Genomic DNA, 23,835 nt, shown 5'->3' on the forward strand with positions numbered 1-23,835 from the left:
ATCCCTACATTTCTTTTTAAAAGAAAAAAATGTGTGACTATATATTATGTCAGACTTGTGTCCAAGAAGAAGCGGAGTTATTTTAGGGACTTTCAAATATTCAGTTGGACCAAAATCATGTTTTTGGCGTTTTTGACTCTTCCTTTGTTCTAATCACATTGTCTTTATTTGTTTTTCTGTTGTGTTTCTCATGATAGAGGACATATATATATATATATATATATATATATATATATATATATATATATATATATATATATATATATATATAAAAATTAAGATTAAAATAGCATGTCAGAGTATTGCTTTATTCGAATGGTTGTGAATCAGGAGCAGACAAAGAAATTAGGGGTGGGCGTATTGATCTGAGTATTGGTAGTATCGTTACCAAGGTGAAGTAGCGTCACTAATCGGACGAATACTTTCAAAACTTTCGTTGCAGTTTTCTTCAATACGTACAGTCAAGAGCTTGAATTTACACACGGAGCTCATGGAAGAACAGCGTATGTCTGTTTGCGGTGTTCCCAGATTTGACAAAAAAAAACAACAATTTGAGTAAATACCTGCCCAATTTGCACGGGAAACTATCCAATCTGGCACCATTGTCTGTCTGCTTCAATATTGGCAAGGCAAGGCAAGGCAAGGCAAGTTTATTTGTATAGCACAATTCGTACACAAAGTAATTCAAGGTGCTTCACAAAAAAGAAAAATGCATTAAAATCACAATACATCATAGAAATAATCAATGTAAAATTTACTTTAAAAGAAAAGAAAAAAAAAATTGAAAGTTGATTTAAAGATAAAGGAAGGAAAGGAAAGAAAAGTGCAGATAGGACCTTTCAGTCATATACACGGCTAAACAGAAATGTTTTAAGTCTAGATTTGAACATGAACACAGAAGAGGCCTGTCTTACGACTTCAGGGAGGCTGTTCCAGATTTTAGCTGCAGAATATTGAAACGCTGATTCCCCATGTTTAGTTCTGACTCTGGGAATCAACAGGAGGCCGGCCCCTGAGGTCCTCAGAGTACGAGATGGTTTATATGGCACTAACATGTCAGAGATGTACTTTGGTGCTCGGCCATGGAGAGACTTGTACACAAGCAGAGCTGCTTTGAAGTCTATTCTTTGAGGTACAGGGAGCCAGTGCAGAGACCTGACCACAGGACTAATGTGATCATACTTCCTGGTTCTGGTCAGGACTCGAGCAGCAGCATTCTGGATGTACTGAAGCTGTTTTACAGCTCGTTTGGAGAGGCCGGTGAGCAGGCCGTTACAGTAGTCTAACCTACTGGAGACAAATGCATGAATAAGTATCTCCAGGTCTGGCTTTGACACTATGTTTTTGATTTTGGCAATGTTTTTCAGATGGTAAAATGCCGCTGATGTTACTGACTTGATATGGCTGTTAAAGTTCAGGTCAGAGTCCATGATTACCCCTAGATTTCTGACTTGATTTGAGGGTTTAAGAGACAGAGAATGAAGGTAGCTGCTGACACTTTCTCTTTGTTTCTGTGGGCCAAAAATAATAACTTCAGTCTTGTTTGAGTTTAGCTGGAGAAAGTTGTTCTGCATCCACGCACTGATCTGTTGGAGGCAGTGGCTGAGTGAATCCATATTCACCTGTTGTCAGTGACACATAGATCTGAGTATCATCTGCATAGTTGTGATAAGATATGTTATTACTGCGTATTAACTGCCCTAGTGGCGGCATGTAGAGGTTGAACAGAAGGGGTCCCAGTATCGATCCCTGGGGCACACCAAAAGTCAAGGCCATGTGGTCTGAGACACAACTCCCAATTTCAACAAAATATTTCCTGTCTTCCAGATAAGACTTGAGCCAACTTAGGGCAGATCCAGAGATGCCAACCCAGTCTTGGAGTCTGTGCAAAAGGATCCCATGATCAACAGTATCAAAGGCAGCACTCAGGTCTAGCAGGATTAAGACAGAGACTTTGCCATCATCAGTGTTCAGGCGGATGTCGTTGGTTACCTTGATAAGAGCAGTTTCTGTGCTATGATGGGGTCTAAAACCTGACTGGAAAACATCAAAATGTATTGTTTGATAAGAGAAAATCAGTGAGCTGTTGGTAGACAACTTTTTCAAGGACTTTTCCTAAAAAATGGCAGATTAGAGATAGGTCTGTAATTATTCAGTACAGTGGGATCAAGACCGCTTTTCTTCGGGAGAGGTTTAACGACTGCAGTTTTTAAGGCCTCTGGAAATATTCCAGATTGAAGAGACATGTTAACTATTTGAGTAATTGATGGCAACACACTGTTCAGGACAGACTTTAGAAATCTAGTGGGTAACACATCAAGGCAGCATGTAGACGAGCTCAGACGGGTGATGGTCTCTTGGACAGTTTGGTCAGTGACAGGTACAAAGTGAGTCAGCTTAGAGTGAGTAGGTGGCCGTTCGATAGTTATATGTGTTGTGGAGTTGATGGCTTTTTCAATGCCCTGAACCTTGTCATTAAAAAACACAGCAAACTCATTACATTTAGGTGTGCAAACCAGTTCTATTGGTAGCTGGGTTGGAGGGTTAGTTAATCTGTTTACTGTTGTGAACAGGACACGAGAGTTGCTGCTGCAACTACCAATGATTTCAGAGAAGTACCTTTCCCTTGTTCTGCATAAGATCTGGTTGTAAGCGTACAACTCCCCCTTATACATTTCATAATGAACCTGGAGTTTTGACTTGCGCCACTTTCGCTCAGCTCTGCGGCACTGTTGTTTCTGTGCCCTGACTAGATCATCGTTCCTCCAGGGAGCTTTCTGTCTATGTTTTCTCAATTTAACCTTCATAGGGGCAATGGCATCCAGAACATTCAAGATGCAAGAAGTAACAGAATTCAGCATTTCATCAACATTGGCACCAGAGGCGTTTTCAGGGTTTATCATTTCTAATATTGCTCACCATTTTGTTGCTAATGCTATGTTGGGGTTGTAAGGGGCTGTTAGCTACCAGGAGAGCATGTAAACAGATGGATGATGGGAAGTATGGTCAAGCTTACCGTGCTCTGTGCCAACAGTACCACCCAAAACCCAGAGGCAAATATCTAATGAACTACTGCTGCTCCACAGAAACTATATTCTAGAAAACAACAATTTGTTTGTTTGTTTTTTCATTTTGCAAAAACAATATATTCATGCTAAAAAGACCACTGGTTACACTTTTAAAATGGATGACAGGAGTGGGAGCCTTTCTGGACTTAAACAACCAAAAACAATATTGTAATGGATATATAAATGAAGGATATGCAATTAATATTGATTTACAACATGCAGGAAACTAAATCAGACATTTTAAAGTTTGTTCTTCAGGAGATGTAGAAAAGACTTTCTCAAGAAAAATAAAAGTTTAGAGTGAGTGAAACACAAGAGGCATGGCCTTGAGTCTGTACTTTGGTACTGACCTTTATTTTGTTTATGAAGTCTTATGAGTTTCCTGACCCGCACTCATGCATGCACACCAGGTCAAAGCAAATATGAAATGGTTTGTGATGTCTGCTGCAAGAAACACATGAGTACACTCGGGCTGCTGTCTGATCCACTCTCTGTACCCTGGATGCCAGCCAATTACTGAGAGTGGCCAAGGGGAACAGCAAGCATGAAGCTCCCCTTCCTTCTAATCACTTTATATCTGTCTTTATTTATTTTTTCTGCTTCTAGTTGTTCATATTGTTCTGTTTTGCCTCTTGTCCATCTTACTTATGTTTTTGTCTGTGTCCTTTGTGTCCTTTTTTCCCCCTTTTTCTCACCATCCCTTGTTGAGCCACAGGTACGTGAGTCTGCCTTCCTATGTGTGTCTTTATTTCCCAGTAGGCTGTCTGTCATACTTTGACCCTGACCTTCTCCAGAGCTCCTGCACAAATATTTACTCTCTAGCTGGCAGGCACACACACATACACAAACCCCTCTGGTAAAAAAGAAAAAGGAAACTCAATTTCAGTGTAATTACAATAAACACATGCCTACACAGAGACACTTTTTGGTGGTAACCCAAACTGATGGCTCACTAATTTTGAATCTGATTGTCTTGCAGTCTAAAAACAGATTAAATGGATACCAGGTGCATGTCTGTGTGTGTGAAAGGGGTCATGGACAAAGGATGGACAGAGAGACGGAAAAGGAAGAAAAAGAGGGAGAGAACATGACAGGCCTATAGAAGTCTGTCGGGAGTTTGCTTCACAGTCTGAATAACTTATTCTTCTGTCTGCAGCTATCAAGATGAGAAGTCAGAGGAAAGTGAAAAAGTCTCCCGTACAAGAACACAAATGGGCAAATCAAGAAAACACCTAAAGATCAAGTGTGTATGCAAATATTCACAAATACACTTAAGCAGTCTCTACGTGCAGACAGTGAAACGCATTCACACACACACACCGATGGAGTAAACGTGCCGATATGGGCCAGCCCCGTGACCAGTGGCATGAGTGCAGGAGGAGCAGGCACCTCCTTTCTTCACCAGCGTTATTTTCAGTTCATCACTCTCAATAATTCATCCTCTCAGCCAGAGAAGGAACAGAGAGCTCCTTCCCTCTTTACGCTGTCGGTCACACTCTTTTCGCAGAGGTACCTGTCAAGTGGAAAGCCATACTCTTGTTGTCTTTAATTTACCTACTTTGTCAAACAAAATAAAAGCAAACAACTGATATGGCACGATATTCTGCCGTGGCGCGTCTGATTCTCAATGAAGATGGAAGCCCTCGCTGATGTTTAGGAAAAAAAACTTTGGTTGAGTTTATGGTTATAAGCATTAGTGCTTTTGGGTAAGGAAACAAAACATGTAGCCTTTTTTCAAATGTCTATGTAATTAACATTCTAAATAATTGTTTTCAGTCCTTTCCGTGATACCTTGAAGTATAAGAAATGACCTCACTTCCATTATTTGCTTATAGCTGTGATTTTAGATTAGATGTGGTGGTCAAAGGCTCCTGCAAAGCAAAAATTCAGATGAATGTTATCCTTAGAGTTGGCATAAAGCTCATTTTATACACATGTATCTTTTATTGGATTGGAAAATAAAATCTGGTAAAGAGATTTACTTTTTCCCTAAATCAAAAAACAGTTTTTGCAAGAAATTGACAAAGGACAAGCGTCCAAACAGATGATAAAAGCATGACCTGTTTAGCAGAGACAGCTAACAGTAAGACTTTCAGGAAAGACAAAAATCCACAGCTGAATGACTCACTCAGTGTCACCCGGGGTGAAAGACAAAAGCTCAAGCTGCCTTTTCGAATGAATCACAGTTCAAGATGGTAGTATGCATTTATGTCATAAAAGTATCTTTTCACCTCAGAGAAGACAGAGGTTTTTGTCGCTGAAGTATTGCAGAAAAAATGCTTCAACTTCGAGATCCACGAGTCACATGGAGCCAGCATAAAATCAGGGGTGACAAAAAACAAACAAAAACATGTTTGTTTCTAATGAACATGAAATATTTTTTATGGTTAAGAAGTTCGGTGTCCCTCATGATTCCCATTTGAATGCAGCCAATCACATGCAGTAATAAAGAAGGAAAGTCATTTACGTCTTTTGTTCCCCAACATTGACTGGATCTATGAATATAGTGTAAAATGCTTTAATTTAGTTTGAAAAAAAAGAATGTCAACATATATTCTCATCTTCGGACCTGCCTCGCCGGACCGCTCGGCCCCCCGGCCGTCCACCGGACCTGCCTCGCCGGACCGCTCGGCCCCCCGGCCGTCCTCCGGACCTGCCTCGCCGGACCGCTCGGCCCCCCGGCCGTCCTCCGGACCTGCCTCGCCGGACCGCGCGGCCCCCCGGCCGTCCTCCGGACCTGCCTCGCCGGACCGCGCGGCCCCCCGGCCGTCCTCCGGACCTGCCTCGCCTGACCGCGCGGCCCCCCGGCCGTCCTCCGGACCTGCCTCGCCGGACCGCGCGGCCCCCCGGCCGTCCTCCGGACCTGCCTCGCCGGACGGCGCGGACCCCCGGCCGTCCTCTGGACTCTTGTGCCCGTCGAGGTTTATCCTCCGGGGCCCCCCCCTCATGTGACTTTTGGAACCTCGGAGCGGTTCCTTGAGGGGGGGGTACTGTCATGATTTGATTTTGTTGTCTTGTTTTTGGTCCTTCTTCTGTCGTGTTTCTGTTTCCTGTTTTATTTTGAAAGTCTCCTGTCTTGTATGTTTTCTTGAGTTTTACTTCCTTTGGTCCCCATCAGCCCTGATCGTGTCCACCTGTGTCTTGTCTGCCCTGTCTGTATTTAAGTCTTGTCTCTGCCTTCCTCCTGTGTTGGTCCATTAGTGTTCCTGTTCTGGTGTTCTCGTCTTGTCATGCCAAGTTCCTTGTTTTCTTGCCACGTCACAGTGAGTTATGTTTCAGTTCTGAGATCCTGCTCTGCAGCGCTTTTCGTTTGGGTTTCGCATTAAACCCCTTTGCCCCTGATCCTCATGCCTCCGCCTCTGCGTCTGGGTCCAACCGGCTCTCGAGCCACCCTGCACCATGATAGAATGGACCAACCATACTCTCTGGACCCAGCAGAGCGGGACATGAAGCTACTAGAGGCCTACTGCCAGGAAGCAGAGCGTACGAGGTCTTACTGGGTTTTTGACCAGGCCCAGTTTGCCTCGTATGCCTGGAGTGGGAGCCACCTGGACCTCACAGGGAGCCGTCTCGCCATGAGGGGGGGTCGTCGTCGCCGTCGTCCCCGCCGTCCCCTTCAACCTCCCCTTCCTGTTCCGGAGGTGTTCCGGCACGCACCACAACCCCTTCCAGTGGTGGTCCCGGATGCCCTCCAGCCCCTTCATGTTCCGGAGGTGGTCCCGGACGCACCACAACCCGCTCCAGTGGTGGTTATGGACGCACCCCGACCCGTCCCGGCTCCCAGGGGGTTGCCGCCTGCACCCCGACCCGTCCCGGCTTCCAGGGGGTTGCCGCCTGCACCCCGACCCGTCCCGGCTTCAAGGGGGTTGCCGCCTGCACCCCGACCCGTTCCTGCTCCCAGGGGGGTGCCGCCTGCACCCCGACCCATCCCGGCTCCCAGGGGGTTGCCGCCTGCACCCCGACCCGTCCCGGCTTCCAGGGGGTTGCCGCCTGCACCCCGACCCGTCCCGGCTTCCAGGGGGTTGCCGCCTGCGCCCCGACCCGTCCCGGCTTCCAGGGGGGTGCCGCCTGCGCCCCGACCCGTCCCGGCTTCCAGGGGGGTGCCGCCTGCGCCCCGACCCGTCCCGGCTTCCAGGGGGGTTCCGCCGGAACCCCGACCGGTCCCCACTTCCGGCTCCACGCCTGACCCGCCTGAGCTCGGCTCCACGCCTGTCCCGCCTGAGCTCGGCTCCACGCCTGTCCCGCCTGAGCTCGGCTCCACGCCTGTCCCGCCTGAGCTCGGCTCCACGCCTGTCCAGCCTGAGCTCGGCTCCACGCCTGACCCGCCTGAGCTCGGCTCCACGCCTGACCCGCCGGAGCTCGGCTCCACGCCCGACCCGCCGGAGCTCGGCTCCACGCCCGACCCGCCGGAGCCTGACTGCTGGCCCGACCCGCCAGAGCCTGACTGCTGGCCCGACCCGCCAGAGCCTGTCTGCTGGCCCGACCCGCCAGAGCCTGTCTGCTGGCCCGACCCGCCAGAGCCTGTCTGCTGGCCCGACCCGCCAGAGCCTGTCTGCTGGCCCGACCCGCCAGAGCCTGTCTGCTGGCCCGACCCGCCAGAGCCTGTCTGCTGGCCCGACCCGCCAGAGCCTGTCTGCTGGCCCGACCCGCCAGAGCCTGTCTGCTGGCCCGACCCGCCTGACTCCATGCCTGACTCCATGCCTGACTCCACGCCTGACTCCACGCCTGACTCCACGCCTGACGACTCCACGCCTGACGACTCCACGCCTGACGACTCCACGCCTGACGACTCCACGCCTGACGCCTCCACGCCTGACGCCTCCACGCCTGACGCCTCCACGCCTGACGCCTCCACGCCTGACGACGCCTCCAAGCCTGACGACGCCTCCAAGCCTGACGACGCCTCCAAGCCTGACGACGCCTCCAAGCCTGACGACGCCTCCAAGCCTGACGACGCCTCCAAGCCTGACGCCGCCACGCGTCTCATGCCGGACCTGCCTCGCCGGACCGCTCGGCCCCCCGGCCGTCCTCCGGACCTGCCTCGCCGGACCGCTCGGCCCCCCGGCCGTCCTCCGGACCTGCCTCGCCGGACCGCTCGGCCCCCCGGCCGTCCTCCGGACCTGCCTCGCCGGACCGCGCGGCCCCCCGGCCGTCCTCCGGACCTGCCTCGCCGGACCGCGCGGCCCCCCGGCCGTCCTCCGGACCTGCCTCGCCTGACCGCGCGGCCCCCCGGCCGTCCTCCGGACCTGCCTCGCCGGACCGCGCGGCCCCCCGGCCGTCCTCCGGACCTGCCTCGCCGGACGGCGCGGACCCCCGGCCGTCCTCTGGACTCTTGTGCCCGTCGAGGTTTATCCTCCGGGGCCCCCCCCTCATGTGACTTTTGGAACCTCGGAGCGGTTCCTTGAGGGGGGGGTACTGTCATGATTTGATTTTGTTGTCTTGTTTTTGGTCCTTGTTCTGTCGTGTTTCTGTTTCCTGTTTTATTTTGAAAGTCTCCTGTCTTGTATGTTTTCTTGAGTTTTACTTCCTTTGGTCCCCATCAGCCCTGATCGTGTCCACCTGTGTCTTGTCTGCCCTGTCTGTATTTAAGTCTTGTCTCTGCCTTCCTCCTGTGTTGGTCCATTAGTGTTCCTGTTCTGGTGTTCTCGTCTTGTCATGCCAAGTTCCTTGTTTTCTTGCCACGTCACAGTGAGTTATGTTTCAGTTCTGAGATCCTGCTCTGCAGCGCTTTTCGTTTGGGTTTCGCATTAAACCCCTTTGCCCCTGATCCTCATGCCTCCGCCTCTGCGTCTGGGTCCAACCGGCTCTCGAGCCACCCTGCACCATGATAGAATGGACCAACCATACTCTCTGGACCCAGCAGAGCGGGACATGAAGCTACTAGAGGCCTACTGCCAGGAAGCAGAGCGTACGAGGTCTTACTGGGTTTTTGACCAGGCCCAGTTTGCCTCGTATGCCTGGAGTGGGAGCCACCTGGACCTCACAGGGAGCCGTCTCGCCATGAGGGGGGGTCGTCGTCGCCGTCGTCCCCGCCGTCCCCTTCAACCTCCCCTTCCTGTTCCGGAGGTGTTCCGGCACGCACCACAACCCCTTCCAGTGGTGGTCCCGGATGCCCTCCAGCCCCTTCATGTTCCGGAGGTGGTCCCGGACGCACCACAACCCGCTCCAGTGGTGGTTATGGACGCACCCCGACCCGTCCCGGCTCCCAGGGGGTTGCCGCCTGCACCCCGACCCGTCCCGGCTTCCAGGGGGTTGCCGCCTGCACCCCGACCCGTCCCGGCTTCAAGGGGGTTGCCGCCTGCACCCCGACCCGTTCCTGCTCCCAGGGGGGTGCCGCCTGCACCCCGACCCATCCCGGCTCCCAGGGGGTTGCCGCCTGCACCCCGACCCGTCCCGGCTTCCAGGGGGTTGCCGCCTGCACCCCGACCCGTCCCGGCTTCCAGGGGGTTGCCGCCTGCGCCCCGACCCGTCCCGGCTTCCAGGGGGGTGCCGCCTGCGCCCCGACCCGTCCCGGCTTCCAGGGGGGTGCCGCCTGCGCCCCGACCCGTCCCGGCTTCCAGGGGGGTTCCGCCGGAACCCCGACCGGTCCCCACTTCCGGCTCCACGCCTGACCCGCCTGAGCTCGGCTCCACGCCTGTCCCGCCTGAGCTCGGCTCCACGCCTGTCCCGCCTGAGCTCGGCTCCACGCCTGTCCCGCCTGAGCTCGGCTCCACGCCTGTCCCGCCTGAGCTCGGCTCCACGCCTGACCCGCCTGAGCTCGGCTCCACGCCTGACCCGCCGGAGCTCGGCTCCACGCCCGACCCGCCGGAGCTCGGCTCCACGCCCGACCCGCCGGAGCCTGACTGCTGGCCCGACCCGCCAGAGCCTGACTGCTGGCCCGACCCGCCAGAGCCTGTCTGCTGGCCCGACCCGCCAGAGCCTGTCTGCTGGCCCGACCCGCCAGAGCCTGTCTGCTGGCCCGACCCGCCAGAGCCTGTCTGCTGGCCCGACCCGCCAGAGCCTGTCTGCTGGCCCGACCCGCCAGAGCCTGTCTGCTGGCCCGACCCGCCAGAGCCTGTCTGCTGGCCCGACCCGCCAGAGCCTGTCTGCTGGCCCGACCCGCCTGACTCCATGCCTGACTCCATGCCTGACTCCACGCCTGACTCCACGCCTGACTCCACGCCTGACGACTCCACGCCTGACGACTCCACGCCTGACGACTCCACGCCTGACGACTCCACGCCTGACGCCTCCACGCCTGACGCCTCCACGCCTGACGCCTCCACGCCTGACGCCTCCACGCCTGACGCCTCCACGCCTGACGACGCCTCCAAGCCTGACGACGCCTCCAAGCCTGACGACGCCTCCAAGCCTGACGACGCCTCCAAGCCTGACGACGCCTCCAAGCCTGACGACGCCTCCAAGCCTGACGCCGCCACGCGTCTCATGCCGGACCTGCCTCGCCGGACCGCTCGGCCCCCCGGCCGTCCTCCGGACCTGCCTCGCCGGACCGCTCGGCCCCCCGGCCGTCCTCCGGACCTGCCTCGCCGGACCGCTCGGCCCCCCGGCCGTCCTCCGGACCTGCCTCGCCGGACCGCGCGGCCCCCCGGCCGTCCTCCGGACCTGCCTCGCCGGACCGCGCGGCCCCCGGCCGTCCTCCGGACCTGCCTCGCCTGACCGCGCGGCCCCCCGGCCGTCCTCCGGACCTGCCTCGCCGGACCGCGCGGCCCCCCGGCCGTCCTCCGGACCTGCCTCGCCGGACGGCGCGGACCCCCGGCCGTCCTCTGGACTCTTGTGCCCGTCGAGGTTTATCCTCCGGGGCCCCCCCCTCATGTGACTTTTGGAACCTCGGAGCGGTTCCTTGAGGGGGGGGTACTGTCATGATTTGATTTTGTTGTCTTGTTTTTGGTCCTTGTTCTGTCGTGTTTCTGTTTCCTGTTTTATTTTGAAAGTCTCCTGTCTTGTATGTTTTCTTGAGTTTTACTTCCTTTGGTCCCCATCAGCCCTGATCGTGTCCACCTGTGTCTTGTCTGCCCTGTCTGTATTTAAGTCTTGTCTCTGCCTTCCTCCTGTGTTGGTCCATTAGTGTTCCTGTTCTGGTGTTCTCGTCTTGTCATGCCAAGTTCCTTGTTTTCTTGCCACGTCACAGTGAGTTATGTTTCAGTTCTGAGATCCTGCTCTGCAGCGCTTTTCGTTTGGGTTTCGCATTAAACCCCTTTGCCCCTGATCCTCATGCCTCCGCCTCTGCGTCTGGGTCCAACCGGCTCTCGAGCCACCCTGCACCATGACAAGTTTTTGTCCATGTGTTTTGTTGTTTAGCTGTTGTACTCTGTAATTTAAACTGTTATGTTTATTTCTTTCTGCGCCATGCGTTAGACTTTGGGAGAGGGTGATGACCAACCCCCTTGAGTGGAAAGACACAGTATGTTCCAATAATAAAGACGGAGATCATTGCATGTGAACTCCTGCCTTGTAATGCGAGACATTGCTGGGTCATTCATGTCTTTGATATGAAAATTACAAGACCCACTGGTTGAAACTTTAGAAAAATGTGTCAATTTAAATTGTATAAACAAAATTAAATATATATATATATTGAGTTAGATCAACTTATTAATTTGAGTTGGATAGCCATGAAAAATTAAGTTAAATAAACCTCTTTCAATTACGTGTTACCAATTGAAGTGATTCCTTTAAGTTGGATCAACTTATTACATTGAGTTGGATAGACATAAAAAATTTAAGTTGAATAAACTTAATGGTGTTACCAATTGAAGTGATTCAATTAAGTTGGATCAACCTTTTTCTTTTTAAAGTGAAATTCACATTGCACCTTTGAGAGCAGACCAACAAATGCTGTTTAGGAAAATATTTGCAAACACTGTCTTTGTACTTTTACATATCTCCCCACAAGAGATTTTGAGAAACGTGTGTTTCTTCAGGCCAGTTTTTTGCTCTATAGTATATCTACAATCACATTGGACACCAGTGGTCAACAACAGCCTCATCCAACTTTTAGTAACGGATAAATACAAAAATAAAAAAGATCACTAAAACTAGTATTTCATAAATATATTACGTGAATCCACAGTTTGAGCAACTTTATTAGCAGTGTCCTCATAACATTGTACAGCCGGTTGCTAAGTATTATGAATTCTTATTATGGTGGGAAGGAACAACTGTCAAGGTACATCCATATTTAGAGTGAAGACTCCTCCTCCATATTTTGTCTGTTAAATGCAGCTTTTTGTTTTTTTAAGTTAAAGGCTCTTCTTTTGTTTCTTCACTGGATCTTTTCTATGAAAATAAACTTTCCAAATACATTTGTTTTTTTGCAAACTTTCCTAGTTTGGGAGTTTCAATTTAGCAATTAGTGCAGCCACTATAAGAGAGCAGTGAATGGATTTTCGACATCTGATTGACCAACTTGATTTGCGTCAAGAATAAGTCGGGTTTGGTGGGTAGAATCCAGTAGTTTTCCAAAATAAAACTTCCTTCAGAATTATTCCCAGTACCAATTGTACCGCACCAAAGTCTACTGGTCAGAAAATCCTGACTCACCTTTTCAGGTAAATTGTAACTTCCTCTTTTGGTTTAACCAAGGCTTTTAGGCTTGTCCCCAATAGATGGATTAATCTGGTAAACAAAGTTCACTCTGAATCACAGCCCTGATGATGATGCACGCTAAACCAAGAAGACCTGTTCTATTGTTTCAGGACATTGGGAAACATTGGTTCCTCCCACAGCTGCAGCTATTTTGCTATGAAACTTTCTTTTACAAAAAAATGTTAACAACAAACATGTTTCACAGTTAAAGACATGATTCCGGCCCACAGTGTGTTCCTTACTGAAATTCAGCATTTAAACCGCAAGCAGTGCAGCAGCTGTTCTAAATATAAGTACATCTGAAAAAATTGAACTGTCGTGTATCTCATCAGGTCCTCTTTAATTTGGTGCTTTGATCTGGCTGCACTTCTGTTACAAAGACTCGTAAGTTTTGCAAATGACTGTTTTTGGCTATAAAACAAAGATCCAGCTGTAATGTATACAAAAGCAGCAACAAATTGGACTTTGACAATGGTTACATCTGTTCATCGTAGCTGAGCAAAAGGCACCGGTCTAATCAGGCTGACAGGCTGATTGTACATCTGGAAGCTATCCATACACTCAAAAGAGAATGAGGAAAGGGGGAAGGGGGAAGGGTCTGTGGCTGCCTGACTGCGTTTGTTACACAGCAGATCCCAAAACTGCTTGTACATCTCACCCGCTGTCTATATGCACAAAAATGAAGAAATAGCAAGGCTAATTTTACAGTACAGAAATGTGAAAATGATTAACTTTCCCCAGAGACCACATATATTTACCCCTAACTGGAACTCAACAGCCTATAGAGCACAGCCAATGAATGGGGGACGTTTCCAAAATGAGTCACACTCTTCCCTCCATAGCTCACTTCTTTTTTACTGATTCTCTCTTTAGGGAATCAAGCTATATAAGGACAAGATGAGCTGAAACATGCATTAGAAGTTCCTCAGTCCTTGGCCTGCTTTTTTTTTTTTGTTTCCTCCCAGGGATTGTTCAACCCACTGCACCAGACTCAGCTGAACTGCGCAAGATCCATCCACTCACACGTCGCCTTTGTGTCCTCAGGTTTGACTGCTTTAAACCACAAAGATGCAAACAGCAACATGATGCTAAGATGGCTTTTGGCAACTCAGCCAATGCTCGGAGAGTCATCAAGTGTTGGGCTACAGGAGCTGCCCTTGGAGATTCTCTCTAAATAGGTATTATCTGGGTCAGTGCTGTGTGGGTATGTACACAGGGACCACTTGTGTATGGAGGATAGAGTCGAAGCCTTAGCTTTTGTGATTTTTGTGTCATTTGTTTAAACACAAAAGAGAAGTGATGAGAAAGAGGGAGAAGGGAAAAGGGATGAAGTTGAGGAAGAGGGATGTATTAAGGAAGATAACAGAGAATAAAGGAGAAATGAGGCAAAAGGTGGCTGTCATTACTCAAATAAATGAGGAGTGAAGTCAGATAGGCAGACAGCTAAAGACACTCTCACACAAGGTGAGGGGGACCAATGACTGGTCTTCACTTGGCCTATATATCCTTTTGTCCTTTAAGCACATATGGCTTGTTATAACATCATGCTTTCTCACACAACAGACTTAAAGCCTGGGTGCCTACAGGAGTGTACACAACCAGACACATGTGCACTATTACAGTAGACACACTAAAATCTCTGGCCTAACCGTCTAAATCCTTCTGTTAGCTGCTCCCACCCTTGCCACACACGCTTTGAAGCTCTCAAGCTCCCCAAGCCGAGTAGCAAAGACATTACAGAGATGCGCATGTCTTTGTGTGCAGAGGAGAAAGAATCTGAAATTCAGAGAGAGATTTGATATCCAAAAGTCTGTATTTGGTGAACATACCCCCCCCCCCCCTTTATTGCACATATCTTACACAATTTTTGTGTCAGATCGCTCAGTTTTTTAGTAATGAAACATGCTACAATCGTTTTTGCAAAGTGATCAGTTTGTGCCCCATAATGATTTCAGAGTTTATATCCACGTTTTTTTTCTGACATATTCAATTTAATTTTTCAATTCAATTTAATTTTCAATTATGCATCCTTTTCAATTAGCAAAGTAAAAGTATTTGAAATGTCACACTAACGAGACTTAACCTTTTAACCAAGGAAATTAATTATGTATTTAACTTTATTTTTAACTTGAATTTTATGAAAGGCTGCGATGATCCTTCTGTCTTAATTTCTGCTCCTCTGTGATTGTTTTTTGGTATATGCATCATATGCAGCAAATCTTAAGAAACCTTTGTTGTGTGCGATTCCTCTAACCTCTAACTAACAGTTCATTGACTCCTGTGATCAGAGGCCAGCCTGATCAACTGACTGCTGAGAATTAGGCCTTTGACTGGAACTCTAAATGTCTCTTTTTATTGCTCTCATGCTTGCTTATCTTTGATTAAGATTTGGAAGTCAGTGTGTAAAGGTTTTGGTTTCAGCTTCGTTTTTATGTGATGCCAAATTAACCACTGTAAAGGATCTGACTTAACCTGCAGAACAAAAGGAATAGTCAAGATGTTTAATGAAACTCATGGCAGAAGAGCTTGAATCTGACCTAAGAAAACCTCATGGTGAACTCCAGAACAGAAGCTGTTGCGTGCATCTTAATTATCCTAGTCAGACATCTTTGGATGAGGACATGTCCGACTTAAAGAGTCATGATTGGTTGATGCGTCATTGGAAATAATGCAACACAATGAAATGTAAAGTCGCTCATTCATGACCGTTTTATTTACAATTCTGTGTTGACTGGTGTAGACGCTAACACTGATCCACTGGATCTTTAGCTCTTCAGTTTGGTGTGAATCTATTTAGATCCAAATAGATGGGAAGCAATAAATGGATGGATCGTATAAAATGTCTTTCCTTTAATATAAATGTTTCTTTTTCTTTACTCAAGAACAAAATAGCAAGCAAACATACTTACACTGGCATACCTTTAATACGGATGAAAAACTGTTCACACATGTGCATCTAGCCCAAAATTGTATGGTTGGATAACTGGATAGCTTTTTGTTGCTCTGGTAATATTTGGTTGGGGATATGAGGAGCTGTAAGCTAGCGGGAGATTGTGTAAACAGACGGATGATGCATAGTGGGGGTGGGCTTTCTTCGCACCAACAGTTCCGCCCACAACTCAAAGGCAAATTTCTGATTAACTATTGCTGCTCTGCAAAAACTATGTCCCAGAAAACAACACAGGTTTTTGGATTTTGTCTAAAAACGGCACAATTGTAATTATGTAAAAGCCTACTGGGACCACTTTGAAAGATGATCAAAATATGATCGAAGTGGGACTTTAAACGTTTGTGTGTAAAAATGGTTGTGTAGGTAAACACTTCCTTAAACATTTCGTGTGGAAATTAACTGTAATATATGATTACATTACATTAATGTTGCAAAAAATAAAATTGATAAATTATGAAGAATATTACTGTGAATTTCTATCCAGCAAAAAATGTCTTATTTCTAAGTAAAGATTGGCTTCTGCACTAACCTTTTTATGAGCTGCCCTTTTTGTCATTAGACCTTAATCAATTTAATAATGACTAGCCACGAACACAGCGTGGAGCCAGCAGGAGAGACTGTCTCATGATCTAAGAAATGTCTTCTTATGTTCTAAACCCTGAGAGTGTTTTTTTTTTAACTAAACTACAAAAGCAGCTTTGCAAGAATTGATTTTGAAAATGCTGAACTAATATTTAATGCACTGTAGTGATACTCTTATCTCAAAGGTAGGAAATAAATCCAGTTGAGTGAAGACCCACGGGGCTTGAGTGAAAGGTCTGCAGTGTAATTGGTGCTAAACATACAGAAATAGAGATTCAGGATTGATGCGATCTGAATGAACAAACAGCTGATTAGCTCTCTGATGCACTCGGGACTTCTTGGTGAATGGTTCGCTTTGAATGAAAAGAACAGCACGAGAGCTGAGTGAAGCCAGTTTGGTGTCTAGAGGGGGCACCTGTGGCAAACTAAGTTCTGGCTTTGTGCTGGCGTGTTCCAGCTGACAAATGAAAACGAAGAAAAAGGGTAAAAAGGAGACCATGAGACAGCAGGCAGAAACACAGACGGACGTGTCATGCTAACCCATATAACGTCTGGATGCTAAGAAAAAGTTGATGAGAGCAAGAACACTTGTGTTGAGGTGACAGATGTCTCCCCTATCTCAGCTATCTGAGGCTGTAATTGTTGATGTCCGAAAGAAGACACACACAGTCAAAGATGCATACACATCCATGCACGTCTGCACACACTCCTGCCCTTCAGCACGCACCCCATAGGGCTAAGAGCAAGAGAGCTTTGAGAGGAGTATTCACTGCAGCCTCTACCAGCTGTGAAAGACAGGAACAGCAGGAGAGGGCGAGGGACTATGAGGTGGAAATGGAGGCGCTGTTGAAAACAGTGGCAGACAGAAAGGGCAAAAAGGAACAGAATGCACAAGAGACATTAGGCGAAAAGAAAACAAGGAATAGGGATGGTGTGTGTGGGGGGGCAAAAACATGGGGCTGAAAGAGATGGAGGAGAAGTGATAAGAGTGTGTGAATGTGCCTGAGAGGCAGAGAGGAAGATGGTGCATGTTGGAACCAGAGTAAGGAGATTATGAAACTCCAGTGGTGACAATGCAGACAGCCATGATTTCTGGTGACTGAGCAAACGAGTCCTGGTGTTGGGTGTGGAGGAGGAACAAATCTAAAAGGACATTTTCAAGCAACTTAAGAACTAAGAATTATTTTCTATTATTTTTTCATAAGAATCATGGAATTAATAGTTGTATAACTTGGTCAAATCAGTTTTTTTTTTTTTAAACTTACAAAAGTGTCTTGTTCTGGCACTAAAACTTATTTTTGAATCTCATTCTGACAATTTTTATATTTTAGGTCAGTCTCTTCATTCAATGTGTATTTTATCTTGTTAGCTAATTGTAGCTCAAAGAAATCCACAAGATGTTTTGTCAAAAGCCTCTGATTGGCTAACTGGCCTCATTTGAATCAAATGGAGGTGTAACCCCAACAAGCATGTGTTCCAACAAGAAGGCTTCTGGATATGGTTGGAGAAAGGGAAAAAAAAGCGAAGCATCATTTTAGTAAGAGAATTGTTCAAAAATTGGATTAATCCGAATAAAATTTCATGGAAGAAGACAGTTTCTCCAATGACTGATAAACCTTGATCAAAATTCTACGTGAAACAAAGAGCAGATCAGTTTCTTTACTTTTCTTTTTTAACTTGTCTTGTCCAGCTGCTGAGAATACAGATGAGAGCTGAAAGCCTGTTGCATTGGACAGATTTTGCTGTTACAATTGGGGGTTATGAATCTTTGGTTACACAGGTATACATTAATATAAACACCTTTTGTATCTGAGGCTAAACTTTATTTACATTATTTTTATTTAAATAAAAAATTGAAGTACATTATCTCCAGTAAGATGATTCCTTAAAAGCCATATTACAGCTTTTCAGATGTTCACATGAAAAGTTTGCTCATATTTATTTTGCACAAGTGGCCTTTTAAATGCTCAAAAGACTAGGTAGCAAAAAAAAAAGAAGAAGAAGAATTTATTGGCTGTTTCAGCTAAAGAAAGACCCTAGTAATACTACAATGAATTAGCTTGGTTTCTGAATGACAGCAAAAGTGGACATCCAAAGCCTGAATTACACAAATAAACCACAAATGTAGCACTAAGGAGGCATGGAAGAGTCAGGAAGTCCACACTTGACTCAGCTCCATCAGTTCTGTCAGCTGAAATGAGCCAAAAATCCAATAAGATATATTACAAGCTAATGGAAGGCTGCCCAAAAACATCTAAGCCAAGTTAAACAGTTTAAAGGCGATTCTACTAAATACCAATTAAGTGTGTAAAAACGTCTAACTTTGAAGAAAGTTATGCAGAATTCTTCTATTTTTATGGCAAGCTATACTAACATTTTGGAGATCTTTTTGGATCTAAAACAGGAAAAGTTTCCCAAACTTGAATGTCTATAAATCTTAATCTAAACTTTATAGAATCCTCTGATTGCAGCAGTAAAGTCTTTACAGTTTACTGTGATGCTCCAAAGATGTAGGGATCACTCAAACTAATCATTATTGTCTTACTGCAGTGGTTTGACTTCTGTTTCTCAAAATCAAAACCAGACTTTAAAAATGTGATATAAAATCCTGTTTGGCAGGCTGTTGATGAGGTGACTTGTATGACTCCCTTTTGGCCACATCTAATCTACTTCCATGTCTGTTATTAACCGCACACAAAAACCCAGACGGAAATTCAAGCGTGCTTCTCCCAAAGAGATTAAGACACATTAAGTTGGCAAAAGACAAAAAGAGAAAGATGAGCCCATCCTCTATAAATGTTTAACGAGTGAAGACAGAGGAGATAAGGAAAGGAAACGGGAAAAAAGGGGGACAGGGAAAAAAATGGCGAGGTGAAAAAGGAAGAAAGTTCCAGAGGAGATGGGGTGAGGAGAAAAATGGGTGGCTTTTGGAGAGCGAGAGGTGGAGAATAGTCTAATTATAGAAGCAGACCCAGGAGCAAGGCTTGAAAATAACAGACTGAGGAGAAAAGAGGCAGAGATTAAGAAAAAAAGGCCGTAATAGGCGGTGTCTGGTGTTTGTCTAACACAGAGAGGGTAGTAATGATTCCATTAGCGCTTCACTCTGAGATAGAGAGACGGAGAGAATGGGGAGCATGGGGGTGAAGGAGAGTGATACTGAGATGCCGAAAGACTACTGAGACCCAGGCGGAGCACATAAAAGAGAACCAAAAGCAGCTGAATGGGAGAAGCAAGCAAGCCCCCACAAAAAGGACAAGAGGAGGAGAAAGGAAGCTCTCCATTAAGTGGCTTGCTCACCTGCACAATGATATTAAAACGCTCCACCACTCTTCTTTATTTTCTTCCCCCCTGTATCTCTTTGTATGGCAGCAAATGAGAAAGGGTGATTTAAATGCATTAGCAGCCTGGCGTTGTCCACATGGAAGACCTCCATACTGTGTCTGTGCAGGAACCCTTTGTTTGGACTTGATGCAGAGAGCTGAGAGGACTCTTTGAAAGCATGGCCATTGTTCTCACAGGCACACATTAAGTGCAACAGAAAAGGCTGTCACATCTCTCTGTGTCCTCTTTTCTATCAGTCCGCCTGTTAAAATAAGGCTGATTATGGATGCATTAACCAGCACGCTGGATTCTAACTGACATCAGCACAGGCACAAAACTTATTTGAAACAAAAGGAAAGCTGGCATTATTTCAGACGCAACAAAATGAGATGGGATGCGTTTGGCAGAGGCGCGCGGGACAGCAAATTCTCCTGTATTATGAGGAGGGAAATTTCATTGCTATGCAAATCCTTCCTAGGTCCCAACAAAATCATTTTTCCTAACACTGAGCAGGCAGCACAGACATCCCTGCTGGGAGATGCTTTTTGCAGAGTAATTACACCATAAGATAAGGCTTTCAATGATTTGAATTCAGGCTTGATTGATCACACATATCCGCCTCACATCTCAACTGTCTGACCAGAACTTGCTAAAATGGGGGGTGAATATTTCTTCTCTGACCTATGACCTTAGACTATCAATAAAACCATCATTGCTTTAGCACACCTGCAAATGAGCGGATGCAAGCATGATGCATCCCAGTTAAAATTGGCTTATTAAATGTGGGACATTGTTTTAGTTTTTCTCTTAGGAGTTGTTAGGTTTAAGAAGGAGACGGATGAGGTCATATGGGTCACAGAGGTGAACCCCTTTACTGCTTCCAGTTGTAGTACAGATGAATTAGTACATAGGTCTGGAGATTAAACGGAAATGTAAAAAGCTGCCATAGCAGTCACCTGTCACGTAACCACAGCCGACAGACAGATATGGAGCTCAGCAGGCTGTGGTTCATGATTGAGATGCAGTCAGAGCTCTGCCACAATCTGTGCACCAACTCAGTCTGCAAACCGTCGAGCACAGTTTGTTCTTGTTCACGAGTCTCTCAGGCCCAGCTGCCAAGCTTTCTGAGCGCTTCTCCAAAACAAGAGAAATTGCATTGTGCGCACCAATTTCACATTTGCAGAGATGAATATCTATTATTTTTTTTTTTTTTTTCAGGGAGGGAGCGAGTCCTTGGGGACAGGTAACAAATGCAGAATCCGGCTTCCTCTCTAAAATGCACACGTGCACAGCAGGCACAGAGACGCAAACACTTTCTGACTCGCACGTATGGCAAAAATGCACAACTTTAAGAGTTTTACAACTCAATAATCTGCTTCCTAACACATACCTCTTCCACTTTTCTTTTCCTGAACGATACGACAGCAAGCTCTGCCTGTGACGCACACAAATGAAAGGAGGACAGGCCTCAAAGCTAACGTACCCTTTCCTTGGCAAGAGCTGTTGGTGTCGTGTTTGGAGTGATGACACTCACACATACACACAGACTGTGTGCTCCTAATCTAAATGGACAAAGGGAGAACAGTTCCACCCTGACTTTTCTGGAAAAATGTTAAACTGCTCCTAAGAAAGATGCAATTGCTCATACTTATACTGTTTTCTGTTGCCTTTCAGTTTGTTGCTTTCCACAGTCAAACACATTTGCACACTTACAGCTCTATCCCACACATCCCTCCCCCCCCCCAAACTCACGCTGGCAGACGTCCTTGTTCTCCTCAAAGCCCGGTTTGCACACACATCTCCCGATGGGGACGAGCCAGCCTCCGTCTGCACTGCAGTACATCTTGGGAGGCTCGAACTCCTCCGAGGCGTTCACGCACATGCCGTGGACTTCAACCAGGGCTGTGTCTCCCCCAGTTATTGTGTCAGGGAACTGGGCCAGGTTGAGTACAGTGAGTGGACATTTCTTGTAAAAGACTCTGACTGAGACCAGGGCAATGCAAGCACCAAGGTCCTGGAAGGCCAGGTAAAAGCCTTTTTTGCTCAAATTGCTGATGTCTCTGACCTCCGTGTTGAGCTTCATGACCCGGTCACCAACATCCACCTGCGGGCAAAATGTTGCACATTGTACTCTATGACAAAAAAAAAAATAGGACCCATTCAGCCCTCTTTTTGTGTCATCTGTGTGCCGGTACCTGTGTAAAGCTCTCATCTGCTGCAATAGTGTCAATCTTGACATACTGGCTTTCCTTAATGAACCACAGGTTGACATTGTTGGACTCGTAGTAGTACATGTTAAAGGTCTGCAAAACAAACACGATGCATCAGTTTTCAAGTTAGGTAAATGTCAAGTACTCAAGAAAAAAATGAAAGTGCTGTGGAGCTGTCCCTCTGTTTCCCAGGGAAAATGAATGCATCTGTCAGGATAACCTGACAGCAAGTGTCTCAACCTGCATATACATGCTGCTCTGTTCTCTGCAGCATCAAATCTGGACATCAAATTGCCGTAAAAATTGTAGCCCCAAGAGGCTTTTATTTACCTTATAATGTAAAACATTCTAACTGCAAAATACATGGAAGCCCTGAGAAACAATTTCCAATGCTCCAATTTTGGTTTTTATCATCTATTTTTCCGTGCTTCAAACAACAATTCTGCTTGTTTTAAGAGTGATAAACCGTGTTGTTTCCCTGCTCTGCAGTATGTTGTGGTTTAAGCCCAATCTAAGATGACTTTGAAAGCAATCATCTTTACCATTTGTCTATTCGAGTTCACAGGCAAGGCGACATGTGCAAAGTGCCTGCATGCCGCTCAGAAAACAGCAGAACAATTTCTGTTTCCCTTTAGATCGTGCTTTTACATGTTTTCAGGGATCAAACTGTTTCAGTTCTTATTGTCCTACTTTGTGTTGCCATTCATTTAACATTTTTGTGGGAAAAAAATGGATGTCAAAGACTATTTGCTTTGTTCTGTTTGATTTCCTTTGATGAATATTCAGAGAAAATGGTTATCCAACCACATTCAATATGAATGACATTTTAAAACAAAATTACACAGTATGAGGGAAATATGTTGTCACCAGGAGCCTAATAAATCAGAGTGTCAGACAACTTATTTAGAGCGTGGAATGTAAAGACCTCTTTGCAGGTCCCGGGGACCCCCGGCAGGCTGTTACAGTCTCTCAGAGTAAACTTGATCTCGATGTAGATGCGCTGCGCTCCCTCCCGGCTGATGTGACGCGTTCTGAGCCAGTTGTTTTGGTTGGCTTCCATTACATTGCATACTTGGTATGTCCTCATCGGAGTGTTCCTCTCATCCATGACACTGATCTCCTCCCACTGAAGATAAGAAGAGGGAAATGAGGTTTGGCTGGTTGAAATGAAGCATTTGAGGCAACATTTAGGGAAAGTCAGAGAGGTACCACAAGAGCAGTGCATTCTGAGATGTTTCAAAGTCGCAAAAGGCAAATAAAAAGACAACAACAACAAATGAGAAGACGTATGAACTAAGAAGAACAAATGAGTGCTGGGTTACAAACACTTTTAAAAGTTTGTTCTGACTATGGCAGAGACTTTGACATAAAATACAATCCCTCCAAAAGCAAAGTAATGATCGTAAGGACCAAAGACGACAGAAATGTAAACTTTCCTGTTTTTAAGCTTTGTGGAACGCCTCTGGAACAAACATCATCTATCAAATATCTTGGACATTTCATTACTGACGATTGGAGGGATGATAGAGACATTCAGAGACAGTACTGTAAACTCTATGCTCAGGCAAATATGCTGATGAGAAAATTCAGTGCATGTTCTCTTCAAGTGAAGTGTTCGCTGTTCAGAGCTTACTGCACTCCTCTGTATACGGCCCCTCTTTGGTGGAACTATGGACGTGGGACATTCCACAAATTCTTAGTGGCCTATAATGATGCTTTTAGGCTTCTGCTACAGGTGCCCAGGTGGTACAGAGCCAGTCAGCTGTTTGTGGACGCTCACATCCCCACCTGTGAAGCTCTACTGCGTAAGCTAACTTACAGCCTCATGGAACGCCTGGACAAATCTAAGAACTCAATTATCATGTCTCTGACTGATCCCAAAAGAAGCTCATGCCGCTACACTTCTGCCCTAAGGAAACACTGGATACAGCGATTATACTCTTTTTAAGTTATATCTTTTTACTTTTTATTATAAATACTGTATTTGTATCTTATGTTTTATTTTATTCTCTTTTCTTCCTATGGACCACCTGAGTCTGAAATAAAAGTTTGATGAAATGAGTGGAAGAAACAAGTGAATAGAAAAAAAAAATGCTTCTAAAAGACATTTGAGATCAAG

General features: G+C 46.7%; 1 protein-coding gene across 3 annotated transcripts in view; it reads right to left on the bottom strand.

Moving 5' to 3' along the window:
• LOC101168573 (ephrin type-A receptor 3) overlaps positions 1-23,835 on the bottom strand; it is a 90,997-nt gene that overhangs the window by 44,453 nt on the left and 22,709 nt on the right. For all 3 annotated transcript variants that reach the window (XM_020710990.1, XM_020710989.1, XM_011486671.3), the window contains exons 3-5: positions 22,642-22,842; positions 21,702-21,809; positions 21,259-21,610 (exon numbers count right to left, since the gene is read on the bottom strand). In XM_020710990.1, coding sequence (XP_020566649.1) covers positions 21,259-21,610; positions 21,702-21,809; positions 22,642-22,842 — 661 coding nt within the window. The remainder of the gene's footprint in view (positions 1-21,258; positions 21,611-21,701; positions 21,810-22,641; positions 22,843-23,835) is intronic.

This window comes from Oryzias latipes, chromosome 17 (genome assembly GCF_002234675.1).
Source record: "Oryzias latipes chromosome 17, ASM223467v1".
NCBI classification, from domain to species: Eukaryota; Metazoa; Chordata; class Actinopteri; order Beloniformes; family Adrianichthyidae; genus Oryzias; species Oryzias latipes.